The 24168-nt window shown below is 36.1% G+C and overlaps 1 protein-coding gene across 13 annotated transcripts in view; it reads left to right on the top strand.

Annotated features, from left to right (window-relative positions):
- Nucleotides 1–24168, top strand: part of ncam1a (neural cell adhesion molecule 1a) — a 244496-nt gene that overhangs the window by 154428 nt on the left and 65900 nt on the right. For all 13 annotated transcript variants that reach the window (XM_017419868.3, XM_017419872.3, XM_017419869.3 and 10 more), the window contains exons 2-4: nt 17574–17648; nt 19037–19246; nt 21155–21295. In XM_017419868.3, the coding sequence (XP_017275357.1) occupies nt 17574–17648; nt 19037–19246; nt 21155–21295 (426 nt within the window). The remainder of the gene's footprint in view (nt 1–17573; nt 17649–19036; nt 19247–21154; nt 21296–24168) is intronic.

The raw sequence follows: 24168 nt of genomic DNA on the forward strand, positions 1-24168 counted from the left end.
GCTGTGGCCACATAAATTATGGTTTTATTCTGTCAGTATATCACAGAAACTACAGAAAACCCATAAAGAATTTCATTTGTTTAAATTTGGCATAAATATTTACTTAAGTGACTCAGTGACAATCTGATATTTTTTTGTTGTTGTTGAAAAAAAGGATAGGTTAGTATAGTGGCAAAAATGAAAAATGAATTTTTGAAAATATTGACACGTTTTATTCCAAATCCCACAACTAGTGGTGAAAATCATTTTGCCTCTCATGGTGTTTTATCCAAGTGGCAGCACAGAGAGAAATTACGCAGGTGCATTTCTTCTATATGTTTTAAGAAAATTATTATTTAAAATGTAGTGCTACATTAGAGAATACTAATTGCTCTTTTATTTTTTCCTGGAACAAGAAGTAGTTTCCAGTTTTACATCTTAAAATGATTTCTTTTTGAAATGTGTTTAATTTTGTAGCATTTCTTTTGAGTTGAAATTTCTAAAAGTGCCCATTTCATCCAGTAAATTCAGTTTTTTAAAATTCCAAAAACTAACAAAACATAGTATTTTCAGTACACAGTGTTTGTTATGTCGTTTCTTAATATTTTGATATAGCCTGCAACGACTTTGCATGCTTGAGTAGACCATCTCTATCGTCTCACATGGTGGTCTGTTTGATGTTTGTTCTTGTCTTTCAGTCAGATTACAAATTCGCTGAGGGAGCTCAGCTCATGTTGAGAGCTGGATTAAGGTATCCTTCCTGCAGCTGAAGGATAACCAGCATACAGCTGTGAATGAGTGATAGACAGAGTCTCAGTTGTGAGAATAAGTTGTTTTCAGGGGCTCATCCTTCTGCCGGGTTATGGACAGCAAAAGGATCAACAAAGGTTACAGGAACATTCTGTTCCTACGTATGTTGGTGTCTGGTGATGAGTTTAAGTGTTTACAAATGAATGTCCTTTTGTTTGTGGAAGCGCTGTCAGCTGAAGCTTCCATCAGAGCAAACGGGGCATGGTCAAGTGGGTTTAATTAACAAGCCACTCTCAATTATCTGAAAGAGTTTTATTCTATCTCAGGCAGCCAGTGTGGAATCCTCATCAATTATGGATCCACAATCACATCCCAGAGGTTATGGCTTCTGTTTATTAATATCCACACTGGCTCCTTATTGAATTATCATTGGGTATGTAAATGATAGCTTCTTTGGTTTACCTGTGTGTGGATGATATTGAAAGTGCTTTCCAAAAGCAGGAAGTGTCCCTATTTCTTTGAAGGATGGCAAAAGAAATCAGCACAGAACTGGCTAGAGGCTGAAAGGCAATTGCAAAAGATTCAATTTGATTTGAGGTTAGTCTCTTTTTGTGGATCCTGCCATATCCAGTCCCCACAGAGAGCTCAGTTTGATTCAGTGTACAGTACTATGTAGGCTGAAGAACCTGTGACTTGGACATGCCACGCTCCATCTTCCTTTCACAATGCCTATAAATCCTCCATACAAGCAAGTCATTCCCTCTTTGCACTAATAGTGCCATGTTTAGCATATTGAAACACCCACATGACACTGTCAAATTAATTGCAGCACCTCTGTAAAATCAAGCATAACAAATGAGAACATGACTAAAAATATTTCTCAAACCAAAGACTGTTAATGTTTATGTTTCTCTGATTTAAGGTACTCAGACCCATGTTGTCTTGCTTTGAATGTGTTTGTTTTCAGATTTCTTTATGAATTTAAAATTGGGAAAAGAGAGTCATGAACTGTCTGTGGTTTTCTGCAGTTGTCTTCATGGTTTTATGCCAAGTAACAAAGATACAGAACTATAAAGAGAATAATTCAAAAGACTACTTATTAATAAGGCAACCAGTGTGTGTAAATTTGAATTGCACATATTATTTTATGTTAAACTTGCTTGAGTGGCTTTGATCATATCTACAAAATATTGTTGCCAAAAACTGAACTCCAATCTTTTCATTATCTGCAGACCTGTTGTGCAAACCCAAGTGTGAAATGAGAACAGTATTTTAGAAAAAATAAATGGCTATCAAAACTCAACCCTGGAGCCAGCAAGCTCTCCGGGGTGCCTAGAGGGGAAGCTTCAGCTGACTCAATTTCTGCAAGTTGATGTAAACCACTTGCTGCCAGAAATGCCTCTCGGATCATTTAGCCACTGTCAACAATTCCGATGAAGCTTCTGGCCCATGAAGGATAACGGAACGGCTGCTCCTGAGACATCCAGCATGCTGGGAAAGCTTTTACCCAAAAGCTTTGGATAAACCAGTATGGACAGCATTTTTAATGAAATCTGTTTGGGATTTTTTTATCTACCTCTACTCATGTCAAGGACATTAAGGTTATCATAGAACGTATGGACCCAATTGTTTGTTAAAATATGTTGCTTATATTTGAAAAATTGACAATTGCGGAATATGACACATGCATGTAAAAGTAAAGACATGCAAATTTGGACATTTTAGCAGCTATTTATCATCTTTTAACTTGTTTTAGTTGCGCCAAGCTAAAAGCATAAGGAGGACAACTGAAATATACCAAAACAGTTAAATTGCATAGTTTTTACAGGTGAAAATTCAGATTTTGTATATTTGTCCTATTTCCAAAACTCCCACAAAGAGATATTTACATCTAGATTTTACCTGTCAACTAAACAACATCTATCTCTACAGGTTCAGCTTACTCACATTTAAATATGGTAATATGCATATATTTAAAGGGAAAAAAAACCCTGCTCAGATGTATGTAACTGCCAGGGTGTCTAAAAAAGGATGTGATGGGAAAAGACCAGCACTGTTTGCAGCAAGCATTTAGTAATTGTATCTCAGGAGGAGCATCAGAAAACATTTGGCAATCTGCTGCACTGCTGTCTTCACAAAAAAGGACTGGCATGTCAGGAAAGGTGTAATTAATCCTCTCTTCCAGTGAAGAGTGTCATACATTTGCATCTGCAAATAAATTGTCAAAATACTGTTGAAATCCAGCTTTTGATAATTTCCATTTAGAAGACAAACGTAGTGATTATAGAACATTACAGTAGATAGTGCTTCAATTCTAGAAGTTAACAGGCAGGACCCAAAAGAATTATCTTACTGGATAATTATTGAAAGAAACACAATCCCACTGCACAATCTTAGTAAATCCACCTGTTAGTGTGTTCTTCTTCTCCCCTAAAGGGTAAGAAATACTGAAACAAAGATAAAGGACTTTAGGCAAAAAAGTTGTTGTTTTTCTTTTAGCTGCTCCCTCCTGCAGCGGTCGCCACATTAAGTAAATTTTACATGAAAGATTTGGCAATCGTTTCACATTCGATGCCTTTCCTGACACAACCTGGGCTTGAATCTGCAGCCTCGGGATTACAAGACCGCGGCACTGACCACTGAGCTACCATTGCAAGGTCTTTAGGCTAAATTACTACACAATTTATTGAAAACATATTGAAGCTGAGTCAGAATATTGATTATCAGATCATCAGAGACCATTTATCTACCTATCCATTCATCCCTTTTCTTAACCTGCTTTTCCATTCTGGGTTGCGGGAAGGCTGGTGCCTATCTCCAGCCGTCACTGTGCGAGAGGTGGGGTACACTCTGGACAGGACGCATGTCCATCACAAGGTCGCATACAGACAAATGGGACAAAAAACCATTCACACTCTTACTCACACCTGGGGACAAGATACCTTCAGAGACCAAACAATTGAAATTCACATGCAATTATGTGTTGACAAGGTGAGTTGGAGGGAACTTCTGGTTATTCACAGGCCACAGCTAAATTGTTTTTTCTAACAATTTAGTAGCAACATTCATACACCGATGTGTGCCCCATTGGTGCATGAATGCGATCTAAAGCACTGATTAGACTCTATAGAATAATTTATTCAGATTAGCTTTGTAGAGATGTAATGGAGTGCTGTTTGAATGTGTGTGTCAAAGAGGGTACAGATTGTGTTGTGAAGCACTTTGAGTAACCTGATTGGCTGGAAAGGCGCTATATAAATACAGTCCATTTACCATTTACTTTGTGTAAAACTTGATAACTAATTATTAATAAATAAGTATGTAAACTATAACATTGCATAAAGTGTTTTTATCCTGGTTAGGTAATTAAAATTCTAACCTTTTTTGCAATGACTGATAATCTCACACTTGGCATCTTTATTTGCTAAACACAATAAAATGAAATCTCCAACCAGTTGCTGAACATACTGACTTTGTTTGCTTGACTGTGGTGGAAATGTAGAAATGTCTTTATCAAAGACTTGAAGCATAGATTCTATAAGGTGACTGGTTCTGTACTTGTAATATTGGTTCCTTTGCCATTAGTATGCCAAAGAGTCTTCTGAAGCTCTGCAGTGATTATCAGCTTGGTGAGATTCGGGGCCACCTTGGGGTCAAACAATGAATGAGGATTGGGGGGGGGGCAGCAGATCAGCCCTATTGGCCTCATTAGTTAATTAGAGTGCAGACTGCTAATTTCAGTCAAACTGGCCTCCGAGCAGTCAGAAAGCAGACATACAAGAAGTCAGATTTAAGAAGGAAATTCAAACTTGGTTAGTAAACATACTGCCGATATATTTAATTTTAGAAGTTTTTCTACTTCTCCCTATGGTATTTATTTTAAAGTAGGTTTTCATTTATGTATGAGCTGAACATTAGATTGAAACTTTATATTTGACTCAAAACTTTATCACTCAAAATAGCAATCATTTTAGACTTTTTTTCTTTCAAAAAACAATGTGAATCTTCTGTTGCTATATGGTGTATAATGCACAGTAAATCTGTATTAATTCATAGTTTATTTTTAAATTTATATCCAAAGTATTTTTTAGCATCAATTCGATAATTAGCATCCTCCATCCCCCACCTAACTCATATTACATTTTCTTTCTCTAAATTGTTGCTTGGCCTCAGTTGGTTTGCTCTTAATTACAATTTACCAGGGGATTTGACCTTGTGACAGAAAGACCACTCAGGAAGTTAATTGGTTGGAGCTGAGGCATTTTCAGGTCAGACCTGGTTCAAATTGGTTGAAAATACTTTTCATGATCTGTTTTAGCACAACGGTGCTTCTTGGGAAGTGTGTTTGAATTAGAAAACCATAGATTTTCTTTTTGCAGAGCCCAAATATTAACTCTGAAAGTCCCTGATAGGGTGAGGAAGACATTTTTATATGAAACATATTTAATTAATAAATGGAGGGTATTTTTGCTGTGGTAATGCAAGTGTTGGTCAATACCTTGTTTTGTTTGCTTCAATTTGCTGTGGGGATCATAAAGATTAGGCTATGGGGCAATTAAAAAAAAGGGTCAAATGGTTTGATAAGTCTAGATTTACTCTTTTCCTCAAAAACTGGTGCAAATCTTTGGGACAGTGTTATTACTCAGGATTATGCCCAGATGAAAAAAAGATTTGCTGAGCACTTGATTAAAGTAACTCATCAGGTTTTCCCATCAACAGTTTTTGTTTTTGTTCTATAAATAGCACAAGGATTTTCCAAGACAATAATGACAGGATTCACTGTTGTCAAGTTCTAACAGATTGGTACAAAAAGCAAGAGGCATTATTTTTACACATGGATAGGCCACTGCTGAGTTTAGACTTCAACCTCAATAAAAACTATTTGGATGTGCTGGAGAAAACTTTACATTAGACTCTAAATATTAAGATAAAAGCTCCAAAAATAGGTAACTTTGGATGGAACTAAATGTTGAGGCATGAGATAATCCAAGGATACCACACTTAATAGGTGCTGTGATTAAAGCTAAAGGTTTTCCTAAAATATTAGAGACTTAGTTTGTGAATATTTTAGGTTTGTCTGGCTCCTCAGAGTGACTCTAATCTGATTTCCATAAATTCACAGTGCCTAAGCGAAAACAACTGGTAAGAGACTCAGAGGTTGTTTCTAACTTGTGTTAATTTCTTCGGTTGCTGTGGTCACTAGTTTTTCTCTACATTACAGCCTTCTCTGCAGAGAAAAGTGATGGAGGCAGAGTTGAACCACAGCAGGGTAATGGAACTACAAGTGTTGTTGAGTCAATTCTTAAAAATTAGGTCTACAGTATCTCTTCCTCTAACAACATTATTAGACAAAAATGTACAATAAACACACCAAAGACAAATATTTCTTAATTTTGGGGATAATTTTTATATTCCTAAAAGGCTGAGTTAAATTAAGTCAAGTTTATTCATTATATTTTTTTGACAAACAGATAGCTATAGTGGCCATTTTGAATATGGCTGAATCTAAGCCAGATACATCTACTAATTACTTTATGAAAGTTTTAGCGGAATCTGTCCATTGTTTAATGAGCTATATTGCAAACACTACAGATAAGTTAACACACACATAAATAAAGGACCAAAATATTTTAGCTTGCAGAAGGCAATATGTATTAACCTACCCACAATACATTTAAATACTACCTTAGTATTTATAGAGAATACAATAATCTATCAGAAACAGCTAAAAGCCTCACCTTGTACCAGTATTTACTTTACACTCTTTATATTTTTCAGCCTGTAGCATGTTTACCCTTACTTGTAAGTTGATTTTACTTACACATGAGAATATAATTAAAAATACATCAGACTGAAAGTTTTGATCAACTGAAGTACTGGACCAAAAGAAATGAGACACAAAATTATAATTTCTCAGGAACACAAACAAACTGATGAGGACCGCAATTTTGTTCTTCAATGAATGAAATATAATTTCCTTTGAATGATTCCATCTCATCATCTTCGGACTCAGCCATTGGATGAACCTTTCATATTTCTGCTATGAGCAAGGATATCCACTGTGAAGTGCTCTTAATGCTGCTGCTTTTATAACTGAAAAAAGAACTGCAGACCTTTGCCTTGTGTTTTATAATTTTTAACCATTTTGTCCTTTACCCTGAGTGGCTTTCTGTGAATTCTTTTCACACCACATTTTCATGCTGCAGTTTTCTATTATGTCGTCCTTTTCATCCTTTCAGTCTTTTATGCAGCATTCTGCCCCAGTTAAGTAATTAGGTGCCGTTATAAAAGGGAAAATAAATTGAATCAAAGAGTAAAGAAGGATAATTTACGGCTAGGCCACTTTTTTCAAATCTAAATATTTAAAATTTCTAAAAAAAGAGATGTTTGGGGACATATACCCAAGCACTAAAAAAAACACAATATTACAAGTCTGGCTAAATGTGAGCTTGCAGGAAGTATAATTTGCCCACACCAATCATTTTAGAGTGAGGGGCATTTAAATGTGTCACAGAAATGCATAGCTTTCCTTCAGATTTTCTACTTATAGCAGAACGAGCCTGGGTGCCAGCTGAAGTTGTCACGGGTTAAGGGAATGATGGGAACAACTGTAATCCAGACAAAGCTTTGGTGACAAAGCTTTGACTGAAAGATGTGAGGAGAAAGAGCTTAGTAGCCAAGATGTCTGTGTCAGTTTTATAAAGACCTGACGCCCACACGGAGCATGGAGAAACAGCTGCTTAGTGTTTGGCTTTTGCCTCAAAGTGCAGCATGTTAATGATAAGTGGTTGAGGCAGTTTGGAATGCACTTCTTGGCAGCTAATTTATTTACTGCTGCAAAATAAATTGGAAATATAATGTTGGAAAATAGTTTTGTAAGGAGGTTAAAAATTATATTTATATATGTACTGTTAACTGGCAAAATCATTTCCTGTTGAAGTTAAGGTAAGGAAACAGAATTTGTACCGGTGCTAAACTATTATACTAGTGTCTTGTGCTTGTGCCCCTACAATTTTTCCTAGTTATGTGTCTGGAATTTAGTTTGACTTATTATTGTTATTATTATTACATTAACAAAAATTAAAGGAGGAAACTATAATCAATTAAAGGCCTAAATGTCTCCTTTTATGTCAAACTTTTTAACAAGAGTCTTGATAAGAAGGATTCCGGCCTGTGACTTCTCTGGGATGCGTTTGCGTATTCTCCCTGTGAAAATATAGGTTTTTTCCTGGCACTCCAGTTTCCTACAACAGACCAAAAACATGTTAGGTTAATTGGTAACTCTAATTTGTCTCTGGGTGTGAGTGAGAGGGTGAATGGTTGTTTGTCTTGTTTGTCTCTATGTGTCCCTGTGATGGACTTCTGACCTGTCCAGGGTGTCCCCCGCCTCTCACAGCTTCCTGTGACCAAGTTATTGGTGAAACCTTTTAAATTACATTATGTCCAAACTCATGCAGTATTGTGAGATCTCACAAAATGTATTATCTCTCAGAGTATGAATTGAGGATGATACTCAGCTACTGTCACTCCAAGTTTTAGCTCAATGTTTGTAAAATTGATTGAGTTCTGGCTTTTTCTGTTTGTTTCTTTGTTTCTAAGGTCCTTTGGCTGTGGCCATCATCTTGAATTGGGTTAACTCCAAAAGCAAATCAGTTGTAGTTGTACATACAATGAACTCTTTCTTAAAATTCATTCCATGGTTCATGGGATATTTTGCTAACAGACACACAGAGTGAACTCCAGTAGTTAAGGGTAAAGTTTTAAAAACAGATTTTGTGATCAGTTAGGACTTGGAATATAAGCTGGGGCTGACCCTCAGCTACCACCACACCAAATTATAGCTCAGTATCTGTTAAATTTGCAAAAATATTGTTGCATGTAAATTTGATGGGTTCATGATAGCTGCAAATGCTTTATTTCCTCATCAAGTAAATTTTGGGCACAGATCATTTAAAGAACAATTAGAGATCCAGATGCAGAAATTGTTTCAGTTTATTGCTATCATTAAACCACAGCTGAGAGATAATGTTAAAACCAAAACAAAATAAGAAGTGCATTGGATTTTTATGTATAATCTTAGTTTTAATATGACTTGAATAACTCATTGTTCACGTGGCGATAAAATATTAGCTTTTCAAAAGGAAGTCTGGGACTCCTTTCAGCTTTTACTTTTCACAACTCTTAATTATCAAACGATTGTTAAAATGTCTCAAATGTAAAACTCTGTCAAAAAGTATTACAAATTGAACTATTACCACTTGCCTAGTGTCTGGGAAAAATTAAGAATAAGCCTGTCAGACTAATTTAGTAAGAGCTTTTTTTCTGTTTAAATGTGTTTGTGGTTAGAACGCTTTGAGAGGATGACTGACATGTTCTTGGATGCGCCTCAAGTTTTTGGTTCTAATGTTCAGACCTGTACAAAGAAAAATAAAGCTCAGAATCCGAAGAGGGACATCTTTATTTGCCAGTGTTGTACATTCAGAGACAAGTGCTTTTCAAATATGTGCCATATGCATCCAGGTAAAAGCCATACAGAGTGCTTTCTGCCCTTGCACAGTGTGCGCTTGCTCTGACATGACTTGCATGTTAAGCACCACCAGCTGACTCTTGTAGCCTCCTTGCAATGGAGCCAGTCACCAGCGGCTGCCAGGCTCCAATTATGCATGCAAGCCTTCGTATTCAAGACAGAAAAGTAGCTGCCTCAAACTTCAGGATTTCTCAGCACAACTCAACACTTCTTGTTTGTTAGTTTATTTTTCCAAACTTGCTCAACCTACAGCAAAAATAAATATGGCCAGGAGGGCTGTATAAATATTTTAGCAGTTACGTAATTTGGAGATAAAGAACTCTGTGGTTTGGTTGTTTAATGCCTGCTTACAGAAGCTGGCTGTAAAAGTCCATAATCCTCTCAGCAGAGAATGCCCATCATTCACATCCTCACGCAGAAGTTTAGGTCATTGTTGTGCAAACCTCACAGGCACATTTGCCTCAAAGTATGGAAGGATTAGCAGCGTATTAGCACATCTTTGCTGAGATCACTTCTGAGCTGATCGTAAGTAGCTTTAAATGTTTTCTACCATTTTTTTTTCTTAAACTTAACAGCGAATATAAAAATTTAACCACTATTGTGTAATAGCCGTTTTAGTTAAACCTTGTAAATGTTATGTAATACTGTCTTTACAAACTTTGTGTTGTACATATTCAGCAACATCTGGAGCTTTTGTATTTAAATTTGTTATTATCCTGATTTTTAAAGCTCAAAGTATCCCTGTCATGGTTCAGTGTGCTTGATTCTAAAAAAATACACCATCACTCTAACTACTGCAACAAATACTGCTGTTTTATTAAACCTTGGAGCCTATTTGAGATAAACAGTTGTCCTTTGATGTCTGTGGCTTGACGCACTCAACCCAGCAATGTTTGATGTAGAGAACAAATAATGCCTCAAGTCTCATTTTCACCTACTGTAGTTTTGACAAGCAGCTGTCTACTTATGCGTCTGATAAAGATCCCAACTTTTTTTCTAGGTTTTTCTGATTTTCCTTGTTGGTTTTCCAACTCAAAATAGACAAACATATGTAAACTTTTGTTGTGGATTTCAAGATACACATATGAAGAGAAAAGAATAACTCAATTGACAGTTACTGTTTGCTTGGCAGTGTTTATACTCAAATTCATTTCTTTCTCAGTGAAAATCTAAAGCTCATGCAGCTGATGTTCAATGAAAAAGGTGGGATTCTGAATATGAAAAGCACAGTCTTTGTGAGGTGAATTAAAGTATTTCATACAGCTAGCTCTACAACAGGAAGGTCAAACACCTCTTCTGGCCAAGCAATAAATTCTCTATATGCATACTCATGCATAATAGGCAGTAAAATGGTAATGAAATTAACCTCTCTTCCATACATGTGGTGAGGATTTCATTCTTTAGTGAAGAAATGAACGAGTCGGCTTCACATCTGAATGACCACTCATAGAAAAGATGCAACAGTCATTTTATTCGACTGAAACCCGTAACATTTACATATGGCTTTTTACATTTGTGGGAATGCCAGGCATGTAGTGGTAGGTAAGTGGGACATGGAATGTGTTTTTCAGTGGAATCTAAGGAATATCGTCATTGAATAACTGATGGTACTCTGAAAACCGTTTTCATGTGGTTTTACCTTAGAGGTCGGAATCTTTACGCACATCATTATTGAATTCGATTATGATTCAGAGTAAAGATGTGCAAGTCCTGAAAAAACCATTGAAAAACTTGGGATTTGTGATTTTTCTTATCCATTAACTAATTAACTTGCTCGTTAACCATTCCAACTAACTAACTGTAAAAAAGTGACCAGGCAGGGAAACATGCCACTTATGTGAGGATGCTATGCTAACTGCATTTAACAAATACGTTAAGCTAACTGCTGCATTAGCTTTGTGGGAAAAGCAGCGGCTCTTGTTTCTTATTTCAACTCGACTGCCATCCTGCTGTGTGCAATGAACAAATCTCTCAGGTGTAGCAGTCTGTGAGGGCTGTACGAACTCCTGACTTACTTGCCTAGTTTTTGAAAAATCACGGCGTATTTTTCATGTTCACGGCTCGGAAAATTGCATTCTACACCCTGCACATTGTTTGTTGCCTACCTCAACCAACATCATACCTGTCTCAGCTTGCTTTGAACCCACCTTAGCATGGTTATGAGTTCATTTTTTTATTTACTGGGGTAGATTTTAGAAAAACAGATCTAGATTAGTTTTTTAAAAAAAGTTCTTTATTGAGAGCCCCTAAGAATATTTGGAGACATTTAGTAGATACCTGTCAACAGTCAGAGCCCAGATACTACCTTAGGCAGGGACAGAAATGACTGTCAGTCTTTCCTCAACTCTGGGTTAAAATGTGTACACAAGTCGTGTATAGTGTGGATCTTGTTAACATCATTTATCTCTTTAACTTCATAAAGGCTGAAGTATGTGCAAACACTGGCTTTCATTGCAAAAGGTGCTGATTGCACGTCATGTCAGTCTTGTGTGCACACCATCAATAGGACACCACACTTCCACACTTCATAGTTCTGCTTTTTGGCATTTTTCAGCATGTTATTAACATCAAATAATAATGATTTTTTTTACATTTTAAAACTAATTCAGAATCATTCATATCCACATCGAGATGCATAAAAAAATGGATTATAACCCCTACTCCTATTCTGGTTCTGCTCATTAGCATGTTTTTATCGTCACAAATGAAGAAGCATTGCATCATTTTCTGTACAAAGACTATTTCCATCACTGTTCCGAGTATAAACATTTAAATAAAAATGAACCTGTTTCTGAGTGACAGAAATCCGTTTCTTTTCATTAAAAACAAAAGCCTCCTAATGTTTCATCTCTCACATGTTTAAAGAGCTTTATGTTTTAGTCTATGGTTTCATTTTACATTTATATGTAAATGGTATTTTAGTTGAATATATCAACAATACCCAACATTCTGAATAAGAAAATTTGCTCAGATTGATGTTAATGTAATTTTTAATGTAATTCTGATGCAACCTGAGTACAAAATTTATAAATACCTACATTCTCTACCAAAAAAGAAAAAAAGCATACTGACTTGAACAGATCTAATAATTAGTATAAACATATTTTTTACCAACCTCCTAACATTAGTTTCAGGATTCAACTACTCAGTATCTTTTTCTTTGTCACTTAAGGTTGATTTGATTCAAGTCTCATATTTTTCTTTTGCAGGACTCGGTTTGGAATGTAGAGACAAATATTAGGGCAGGAATAAAGCGCTTTGATGCCAGAAATGATAAAAATGAAGACATTCAGTCGTGCATCTGATAAGAAAGAATGCAACTCTGAATAATGTCCTGTGGCTTCTGGTTTTTGTCACAGGCACATGTTTTCTCTCAAGTATAGATTTACTGAGATTCACAAGATTTTCTTTCCTGCAGACCCAACCAAAGACCCTGTGAAAATAAGCTGATGTGAATGATAAAGAAGTTCTGTTTGTGAAAGACCGTTGTGGTTTGTATATGCAGGTCTAACCAGAGAGAGTAAAGGACTTTTGACTGTAAAGAGAAGATTTTTCTTTAATAAGGTCTGCAGTCAAAGACAGTCTTAGTAAATGTCGTTATCTGAAGAGAACATATTGCAATAATACCTTCATTCATATATATAAGTTATGGCTTCATTGATTAATTTTTTTCTTCTTTTTTATTGAATTTAAAATAGCAATATGACAAATTAGTACTGTTAATGATGGGCCAACATAATAATCAAATAGAATATCCTGATGTCTTCACTGTCTTTACTGTGCACAACTTTTATAAATACTGTGACTTGATCTATCATATATTGATAAATCTTACATCAAGATCTTGGCAGTCAGGTACAATTGTTTTGATTTTTTTTTTAAATCTCACCTTTGGTTAAATTTTTATTTGGAAGAAAAATGTATTCATCTTTAGAAAGCTCTTCCAGTTTAGACTTTTTCTAAAAATTCTGTTTTTAAGCAGAAAGTCTACAAAATGTCTGCCATGATTTCTTTATGTTTTCTTGTTTTGTTAAATGATCCCGTCTTTTATAATCTTGAAGTTGAGTTATTTGCTTTCTATTCTTTATCCTGGTCAGAGTCTCCAGATGTCCTCAGTTCTTTCTGTTTTAGCTCCTCTGCTCATTTCCTGCTTTCCATCCTTAATTAACTCGCTTGTTTGCTCTCAGTATTCATCCCACCTGGTGTATATTCTCCTTGGCTGCCCAAGAAGAATATAGTTGTTATATTCTCCTGTTAGTTTCAGTTGCTTATGTACATGTCATGTTGTGTTTTGCTGCCTGGAATTTTTGAGTCAGATTTTAGGTTATTTTTGATTTTACTTTTTTATAATTTTTTAAATATTATTAAGGATTTTCTTATGCATTCACATTCATAATGGGCATTGTTTTTTCAAGTTAGTAAAATTAGTAATACCTCTTTTATATGACTTTTTTAGTAGGAGTTCATAATTTGTGTAGTTTTGTGTATACAACTGCTTACAAAAGCAGTTGTATACACATCTCTCATGTAATGTCCTGGGAGCACATGATCTTTTTTTCTTGCTATAACAAAAATGGACAAATTAACAGCAAATCTCTGCTGTAATGTATCTGTCTTAAGGGAGCTTGTAATTGTACATTACAAGAAGGCTATTGCAGCAATATAATTCTTAACTATATTTGATTTAGCACTCTGTTTGCTAGCTTGAAATTTGATTCAAACTAACCTTTTCATTACACTTATTCTTTTAGCAGAGACAGAAAGTCTAATTTTCCTTGAATCCTGAACAACTACTTCATTGTGAAGGCAATGCCCAAGTGGCTTTTTGAGGCAAATACAGAGAAAATGGTTCTGGGAATAGTTATCTTTCCCACACCACCTGAGCTCATTTTTGTTGTCTTTAGTATTGCAGATATGATCATTTGATTTTTGGCCAGTCATCTTAGTCTTAGGAGGCATGGTTAAAGTTTTCATCGTGGTATCTGTGATCCTGCTAGATGGGGGAAGGAAATAGATATGCTGTTGTCTTTGTATCTACCTCCAGCCTGTGTAAGCAAACATTTGGAGGGTAGTGGTTTTCCATGCTTCTAAACCTTCATACCAACCTGAAACAAAGGTGCGTTTAATCATGTAGGAGCGGTCTTTTTTTGTTGCAGATCAAAATTTGTTACACTTCTTTTAAAAAATAATGCATGAATAGAATAATAATCTAACTTAGTTTAATGAAATCAGTATTTCTAACTTTTCCAGAGCAGGGAATCTGCTGCAGTTTCTTTTTGCTTAGGTTTGTAGCTCAGTTTAGCTTTTATAAGTGATAAATGTGTCTTTTTGCACCTTTATCAACAATAGTAGTTTACCTCTAAACCTCAGAGATCACTTATTTGTGGCTTGCTTTAATTACCAGTCACCACTTTTAATCATACCATGTCTGAATAGTTTCTGTCTACTCAGAGGTGGTTTCTAAAGTTAAGGTTGGGACCCCTTTGAGGGTCATGAAACATCAATTTGGGTTATGGAGATGATCTTCAGAAATCAAATTAAATGTTAAAAAAAAGTCTTCTGATTGTATGTTTTTGTCATTAATGTTACAAGAAATAAAACCAATAGTCAAAACTCTTGGTTTCTTGGGCCAGAAGGTGAAAACATTGGGAACCACTGACTTAGAGGATTAGCAACTATTGGTTTTAGGAGAATGAACCTTCCTTATTTCTTTTGACTCTGGTAAATCCTCCTCAAAAACATTCAGTTTCACATTACTGAAAACTTAAATGTGGAGACAATCAGTAAGCTTTTATTTTGAAAATGTTGAAATTACAGATGTAGTCACAAAAAAATCAAATTAATGAAGCTGTCTCGTAAAGCTTGTGCTAATTTCTTTGCAGTTTTTGTGAAAATGAAAAAGTCATGTAGGCAAAGAGCCAGTGGCTCTGCACAAGCAGACATGGAAGGCATGCCCAAGCCTTAAAAATGTCACATCAGGTCTGAGTTGCTTTAGATCTGAATTGATTAACAAGTGACTATGTTACTCTAAATTAGGTTGATGGCTGAGATAGCCTATTATCTAACACTGTCACCCAGGAGACTGCTGTGGCAGAAACTGTAAGAGATGGGGGAAATTTCAGCTCAATGATATTTTATTAATTTGATATCAAAATTGAAGAACGGAAATCCCACAGGATTGAGACAATTCTTTTTTGCAAAAGTGAGACATCAGAAAACGGCTCCTGGAAAGATAATGAGTGCAGGATTTATGCAGTCATGGTGCTTTTCAACACAGTTGTTGTCAGAGCCAGACAGCTGTAACACAGAAGAGGGCAGTTTGACCTGTCATCAGAATGTCATCACGTAATTTACATGACAGTTCTGCAGCATGTAGTCAACACGTCAACAAAGCTTATTTTGCCTTAAGACAAGACTTTGTTTCTTGTATACTTTAACACCTTCTGGACAATTCAGTTTAAATGTTTAATTAAATTTTCATTCCCTAGTTTTACTCAAACAAACTGATAGGGTTTGGTGTGTGTTAGTGTGTGTTTGGTGGGTGGGTGGGGACTTGTTTTCTGTCAGAAACATTGTGGCCTGCCTTTAAATGGAACATCTTAAAACAACATTCTATACCATGTTCAGTCTCAGTTTTCTAGTTTAAGCAGTAACAATTGCCCCCACACCTGCACTGCTAACACAAAATGTGGTACAAGTATTCTGCTGCCAGAATATATTAGTTTGAAAGTTATTGACTCAAAACTCATACTTCACAAGAAGTCATTCTTCAGAATTACTCTCATGCTTAATTTACACTAATTGTGCCTTAACAGTTTTGCCTAAAAGAAAAGGCAAAAATGTTGTTAATATTGTTCACTTCAAACCATTTAGACGTAACGTGCACATTTCACATTTTCTAAATGCTGCACACAGTTCCTTCATCCCAGCATTAGGCTGAGATAAAGCTCTCCACAATCATTTTGATGCCCTTTCAAATCAAACGACTGTAGGAGAAGAAGAGCAACAAAGGCCAGTGCTGTGAGAGTCTCTTCTTAGTCACAGATGTTTTCTAAAGCTGTTTGACTGTCGCTCTGTGAAACATCAATGCCATCTTGTGCCGTGACGGTAGCTGGCTACCTGTCTCTGAATGGCAAGTTCTTGCCAGCCATTCCCACGAAGCTCCTGGGGAGAATTGAGCTGAAGCTGACTAACTCATTTTTGTGAAGTGGCGACATGCTGGAGGCTCAGCTGGATTTTTTCTGTCAAGCACTGGATCACGATTCATTGGCATTTTGCAGGCAGTGCTTTCATTTCTATGCAGGCTGTTATTGAAGATGAAAGCCTAACAGTAAACTGTGTCACACCTGAAAGGTTATCACATTTTCAGTAACACTGATGAACAAGTACAGGTGATGATTCACTGATTAGCCTTTTTAACAGTTTTGATTTCAAATGCATGACTTTTAATCTGCTGGAACGAAGGAAGGAACAGACACCAGGTGTTTTCCTGTACTCACTATGATTCTTGGCTGTGCTACTCATGCTTGAGTTGATGCTGGAGTACATCTGGGTCTCAGAAACATGCATATTCTTGGATTTAAGGCCTTCTAAATCACCTGCCAAGAGAAGCAATGATAGGGAAAACAAAGAGAGCATCTGGAAAGATTCAGTCAAGTTGCTTTTTAAACATTCAGTAAATAGATCATTGTTTAAGTCGCGTTACTGTGTATACTTACAGCTGAGCCCTGAAGATTAAACATATCTCCAACCAAGTAAAAATGCAAAATGTTTTAAATACTTCCAAGGTCTTTGGGTTTTCAGACTTTTACATGGATGTATTTTTATTCAAGTTGCTACTTTTTGTACAACAAATGAAAAAACTAGTAGCTTTTATTGTCTCAAGTGTTAAGAAGTTCATATTTTGCGATATTTGGCACCAAATACAAAAAGAAAAGAAATCATTTCTTCCTCTTGTAATTCTGCATGAGCCTTCTCTTTTATGAAGGTTTCAGCTGAGGGCAGGTATAAATTCAAAAGAAATGAATGGTAAATGTATAAAAAAACATTACTGTTTGGTAACAAGTCTTTTGGTTTTGTGAGATTAAATTCAAAAACTATGTGCACCTTGAGATGTTGCACTCCAGTGAGCATAAAAATTCCATCCCAAAGTTTCATTTAGGGGAGTTTGGCTGAACATGGTTGTTTCTTCTGAGCAGGCAGGGAAATATAACTTTGAGTGCTACTTTTTCGGGCTTTGGCCCCGTGACACTATTCCTCTTAGATGAAACCAAAAAAGCTAATGTATATTTTGCTCTCTTTCTTTTCTCCACTTCAGCTGCAGTTCAGGTGCAAATCACTCCACCATATGGGGAAATCAGCGTAGGAGAATCCAAGTTTTTCCTCTGTGAAGGTAAGAAAGCTTTCAAACACACCTCATTTAACTCAGCATGATGCAAACTTTACCTCCTACAACATTATTAGCTGTAGTAATTGAGGTCATTTGATAAAAACGATGAAAGGCAGGTGAAATGAAAAGAGTTTTGCTTGCAACGGAAATTTATAAATGAATTTAACAGATTATTTTGTGGAGGCACGAGAGCTTCGGTAGCTCGGTGGTCCATGCCGCGGACTTCTAATCCTGAGGCTGCAAGTTTGAGCCCAGGTTGCATCAGGAAGGGCATGCAGCGTAAAACAATTGCCAAACCTTTCATGCAGATTCGCTCCCTATGGCGACCCCTGCAGACAGGAAGCAGCCGAAAGGAAAAACAACAACATTATGTGGGGGCACTGGAGGGTGACGTCACACATAAGAAAAAGGGTTTAAAAGAAGGGGTAATGAGACAGAGATGATATTTAAAGATCTCTCCTGGTTTCAGATAATTGATGAGTCATATCTTTGTACAACAGAAGTAAACAGAGAAATGTGATCCATCTTTATATATGGTTCTTTAATGTGTACGACAATGATTTTAATGTGTGTGTTCAGATTTTATGCAGAATCTCTTTAAAATATTTTTTTGATAATTTAAGCAAATTTATTAGTTGAAAAAAAAAAAAACACAGCTGGCCTTGACAAACAATCTGTTCTTTCACTGCTGCTTGCCAAAATTTTCAACAAAAATCAAGACACAGAAGAAAAGCTTTTATGGCATTTTTAATGGAACATAAAGCCTTGACGTTATTTATGAAACTGACTGAGATTACATTTTCTTTTAAGACATACGGTGGTGTTAATTTTAGTTTTAGCGAAAAAATTTTAGTGGAAAAGCTTGTTTGGAACCATTTGTGGTCTTCATTAGAGGAAACAGCTTTAATGTTTTTCTAAGAAACAAAAACTGTTTCTGCTTGTGTTTATGGAAACTGAATGAGGTAAAAAAAAAAAGTTTAGATTTTTCTGTGAATAGGAGTTGCCTCCAATTGACTAAACAAAAACTATTTATACTTCTTTTTTTCATCTTACTACACACATTTACTCAGGTTTCAAAAAAAGCCAAAAATCTTTTTTAATCCATCTTTATTTATTCTTTATAGAAGTTTAATTTTCCTGAAGTAATTTCACACTTTTACTGATATACAGCAGTAATGTAAAAAGGAATAATTAAAAACAAAACGTCAACCTCACAAGAGCAGCATGTTTGTAATTATTTTCACATTCTGCCCTTTGGCAATAATGCGGCTAATTCAAATGATCAAAAGTCTGTAAAAGTATTAGTCATTTTCCAATAGAAAGCAGTTTGTTGTATTTTTAATTTACAAGACAGCTTGTGTACCTGCTTCACTGTTTACACTGTTTTCCAGTGGTTGGAGATGCTAAAGACATAGACTGGTATTCTCCCAGTGGCGAAAAGATCCTTCCAACCCGGCCAAACATTTCGGTGACCAGCAGCGATGAAACATCATCCACTCTAACCATTTACCACGCCAACATAGACAATGCTGGCATCTACAAGTGTGTGGCAAGAGATGGAGACAAGGAGGCTCAAGCTACAGTTCAAGTGAAGATCTTTCGTAAGTGTTGTACTTTTTACTATCTGAGTTTTCCTCTTTAAAGTATTTTTAACATAAGGCCCATCAGCATCGCTGCAAAAACTCTGCTAAGCCACTCAGACACCACAAGAGCTCTACACATGACAGATAGACACCCCAAGAGCTTCCTTTGAGGAATGCTTCAGCGTTACTTTAAAACTGAGCGGCACTGAGCAGGAATGAAAGAGAAGGCCAATAATTTTTATTTTCTAAAGAAAAGAATAGTTATGTGTAAGTCATATCAATCATTTTAGTAAATAAACTCTCATTAATTTGTATGAGGCCTCCCATAGCCACATGGTTGGATGCTTTTACTTATTTTAACTAAAAAGACCTTTGAACGCTTTAATATGATTTTGGTTAGCATGGTAACACCCCTGACTGAGGAAAAAATATCCAGATTGTTCAACAATCCCCTCCTCATTTTGGTCTTTTGGACTATATTTCTATGCCTTTCTCACCAGTTTTAACTTTATTTTAGCTTAAAAAGTTTTGGTTTCATGAGTTGAGGGAATATGTTTGTGTCGTGTTTATAAACATAATCATGTTATGTAAAGTTAAATGCATTAAAATGTCAATTCTAGACTGCTTGTCAGTTAACACAGAAGAAAAACAGGTCACAGATGGGCAAAATATGACTATATTTAATATGCCCCTGAACTTTTTTTGGTGTGACCCTCACTATCCTCAGATACAAACATAACAACTTCAAATAAATTAACAAAACAAAATGTTGTTAATAAATTTTGAGGCTAGTGAAAATGCTGACTAAGCTAAACACCTTTAAAATGTAATTCCAGATATTTTGGGCTGAAGCCAACCTTGTGTTTTGACTCACTGATTAGTTTGGCAGGTCATTACGCAGTCAGAATGAAACCACAGGAGAATGTTTCAAAAAGAAAATACTTTGTCCCTGAATGGTGCAACTTTCAACCATGACTGAACAGGTAATTAGTTTGTCACTTTACAGCCAGTACCTTTAATATGCCATGAGAATATTGGTGTATTTAGAATGTTCAAGATTGGGACACATTTTGCTAAATAACAAGACAAAAATAAACAAATAAATATCTTGTCATCTTCACAAATGGCAGAAAAGGCCCTGAGAACAACATCCACATGAAACAATATTATTATTATTATTATTATTATTACAAATTAGACTAGACCAACCAAGTTGGCTACTTCACAAGCCAGTTTCTGACTGTAAAGTTTAAACACATTATGTATAGTTGAGGTGGAGAAGTCTATGCCAATATTTCATCCTATGCAACCCATTCAATAGTGTCCTTAAATAAAAAATGTCAGTCACATCTGCCTTAAAATACCGCAAAACCACTAATCTCTCAAAGTTTTTTATGAGTTTACTCAAGCTACAATTGTTTTTATATTTACAGGTCCTCCAGTTTGTGACTTTTTAAATCAGGTTTAATTTTGATATTTTTTGGTGAACATAAGATGGACATTTACATTTGTAGATTTCTGACTAAACAGTTTACTGTATATCGAATTATATACATGAAAAGAAAATGACTTATTTTCAGCAAAAGGACTGAACTTGTTTTAATGAACATGACATTACATGCATAAGTCCACCATTTTCCTCCTATTTGTCTATATTTGCTTGAAATACATTAGCATAATTTCTTACCAGTGGTATGTTTATTATGCCTCCAACAAAGAATGGCCCTGGAGCATTGATTTATTATCTGTAAAAGAATTCAAAGTAAACCTAAAAACCTTTTAAAATAAATAACTTTCATCATAGGCCACTCTAGTTTGCTATAAACCAGTTTTAATATTTTTATATTGTGATTCATTTCTGCTACCTGTGACTCTGTGATAGTTTAAGCAAATTTTAATGATTTAATTTTTCTACTTATCCTACAGAAAAGATCACTTTCCAAAGAGCACCCAGTCCACAGGAATTCAATGAGGGCGACAACGCTGACATAGTCTGCGATGTTGTCAGTTCTCCACCACCGACCATTTCTTGGAAGCATGGGTCCAAAATCCAAGGTTCCAAAGATGGTGAGCAAATTAATTAAAAAAAAAAAAACTGTTCCTGCACTTGAGCTGCTTTCTCACCTCCGAGCCACCATGCAGTCCAATCCACTTGACTCCCTGAGCAGTCACCTCACCTTCCTGCCAATGCTGTCTGCCAGTTTGTGCTTTCCAATCAATTTTCCACACTCTTTCCGAATCTCCCGCTCGCCTTCCCTGTTATCTACGAACAAAGCCAAGCATTTACTGCAGGAGGTAGCTTTAGACCTCTTAGATGCCACATGCACTTAGAAATAGTATTTTTAGGCCTGTAGCTGGAGGAGGTTATTGTCAGTTGAAAGGATCTCTGGGGGTAGATTGAAGTTTAATTTACTCAAATAGAAGAATTGTGGTGGAAAAACTGAACTTAACAAAAGTGAAAAAGTGGGGGAAGAAAAAAAAGCAAACACTGTAATTTATGTCTGTCAATGCTAACAAAAAAGAGAATTGCAATGAAGCCCTATGAAGTTTTGCAGGTTAGCTAACTTAACAACAGGTTGCTTTGTATTTTCCCAGGAGTGGAGTGTCTACATGTTCGGCAGTCAATAATTGGGGAGAACTCACTATAGGATTGCTAGGTTTACTGCCTGTATCTGTGCTTTTCAATGGCTCTCTCTATTGAAAACTTCTCTCGTTAGCATATGAAGTATGCCCACCGCCTTTAGGCTTGAAAGGAGGTTCTGAGAAGTTTGTCGCTCGCTCCTTATACATAAAGAAGGCTGTAATTAGCTTTGATTTGCAGCAGTTACCATTGATTCCACCATTCAGTTATAATAAGCAGAGCAAACCTGACTAAAAGGAAAAACAAGAAGCGATCCATAGAAACTTTTCAAATTCTTCTTATGTTATAATCCCTTTATCAGCACTGATGCCTGTGTTTTAAACAATTGTAGCTTTGCCAGAAAGCTTTCTTGCTGTGACGCTCTGTTTGAGAGAAAAATGAACACTGCAGGAGTAAATAGCCTGCAGGAAAAGACTGATACGTTTCTGGGAAGGTTTTAAAACATTTTGTTTATTCTTTTATTATTGTGTTATGTTTGAATGGTAACTATAAACCTTTTTAACACTTAGTCCTCTCTGGCAATAAGATAAAGAGGACCTAAATGCTGTTTTAAAAAAATTACGCGTAAATAATTTGATCTGTCAATTCAATTTCACCCAAAGTTACTTGCTTTAGTATTAGAAACCTTGGTCCATAGCTCTGCATTGGATTCAAACTAAAAACGTCAGTCAAAGCAAGTGAAGTGCTTCATTTTACACTTGAACTCAGTTTATTTTCACCTCAGTGTAACCCCTCCCCTGGTGACCACCGGAGAGCCTGGAGTCACCACAATGCTGCGTAAGCCTGCTTTTATTGTTGGACTCCTCTCAAGGAATGTGTTTTTCTCTGGAAGAAAAAAAATGTAATTGTAACCAACATTGAAAACTGCTTGTGCAATTTTCCTCAGAGCAGCAGTTGACCTAACCATACGGTCAAATGTTCACAAAAAAAACTGGTCATTCATGTCAGTGAGACATGAGTTAGGAGCTTTAGCTGAGTGCACATACGTGTGGAATCAGAATTACAGCACTTCCTTACTATATGCAGTTGAGAATAATTAGAATGCAAAGCATGACAATTAAATACCTCACTTAAGAGCCTCAAAAATTACATTGCACCCAGTAAATTGCTTATTACTCTTCCACAGCGATGGTAATAGTAGCTGAGAGGGGCTTGTCAGTCCTGCTAAATATTTCAGATCTAAAAAATGTATATAAAATGTTTAATATTCTGAGACACCCCTCCCAGCATACAATAAGTTCTAGCTTGTGGGCCATGCCATAAAGTATTGAAAGACACTGACTTTATCAAATTAGTTTTTATTTCATTAAAAACATATCACAGCAAAAAAAAATCTATGCAGTGTAACAAAAGGAGCTCCAGCACTAAGGGTGGTAGACCCCCTACCAGTCTCAACAGGCATGTCTTACATTTTATCCAGACTGCCGTGGGTGCAACCAATTAGGAAAACACAATGAAGCCCAGGCCTTAAACAAAGAATTTTAAACTACTGTTGCAAGGCCAGTGGGAATCCAGGAGGATGTAGCACCCGTGGAAGGCTTCAGATTTCTTAAACCAGCATTTGCAGCTCATTCTGGTCAGTGACAAATTTTAGAGAAGCTCATTGAATCACTTCCTGTCAATCAATCTTAACTGTTGAGAATTCTGTGCCCTAGATTTTAATGAACCTTGGAAACAACACCTGGTTCCAATGAGACAGCTCACTCCATCAACAGAGGTCATTTAATCATCAGTTAAAGAGTTTATCAAGCAAAATGATTAGTAGAAATACACACCTGTGTGTGTTGTTCAAACTACTTGATTACTTAGTAATTAGTTTTCCTTTCTTGTTTAAAACACCTAGAGGGAGCATTCCTCGGGGGTGAGTCTTTGCCTTAAGCAGAGGAGTTTAAATGTCTGGAAGTCTTTACACAACTGATGGTAGGATGAAGTGAGATCAGGGTCTCGTCAGGCCATTGCTCCGATCTGTCATGGTGGAGAGTTAGCTGAGCTGAAAGGCAAAGCTTTTGATTTACCTGTCCGTCTATGTTACAGTCCTCACCTATAGTTATTAGGTGTGGATTATGGCCGAAAGTACAAGATCTAGATACAAGTGGCTGAAAATGGCGGATGGATGGATGGATGGATGGATGGATGGATGGAGTTTATGCTTTAGTCTGAGTCCATCAGTTTTTAAAATGATTCAGTAGTCAAAAAAATATGTATGTTTTATTTTAACCACATTTGGTCTGTCAACCTTTAACATCTTTGATAAAATCAAACACATGCATACAATGATTTAAGTCTTTGTGATCAAATA

This window comes from Kryptolebias marmoratus, linkage group LG13 (assembly GCF_001649575.2).
Source record: "Kryptolebias marmoratus isolate JLee-2015 linkage group LG13, ASM164957v2, whole genome shotgun sequence".
NCBI classification, from domain to species: domain Eukaryota; kingdom Metazoa; phylum Chordata; class Actinopteri; order Cyprinodontiformes; family Rivulidae; genus Kryptolebias; species Kryptolebias marmoratus.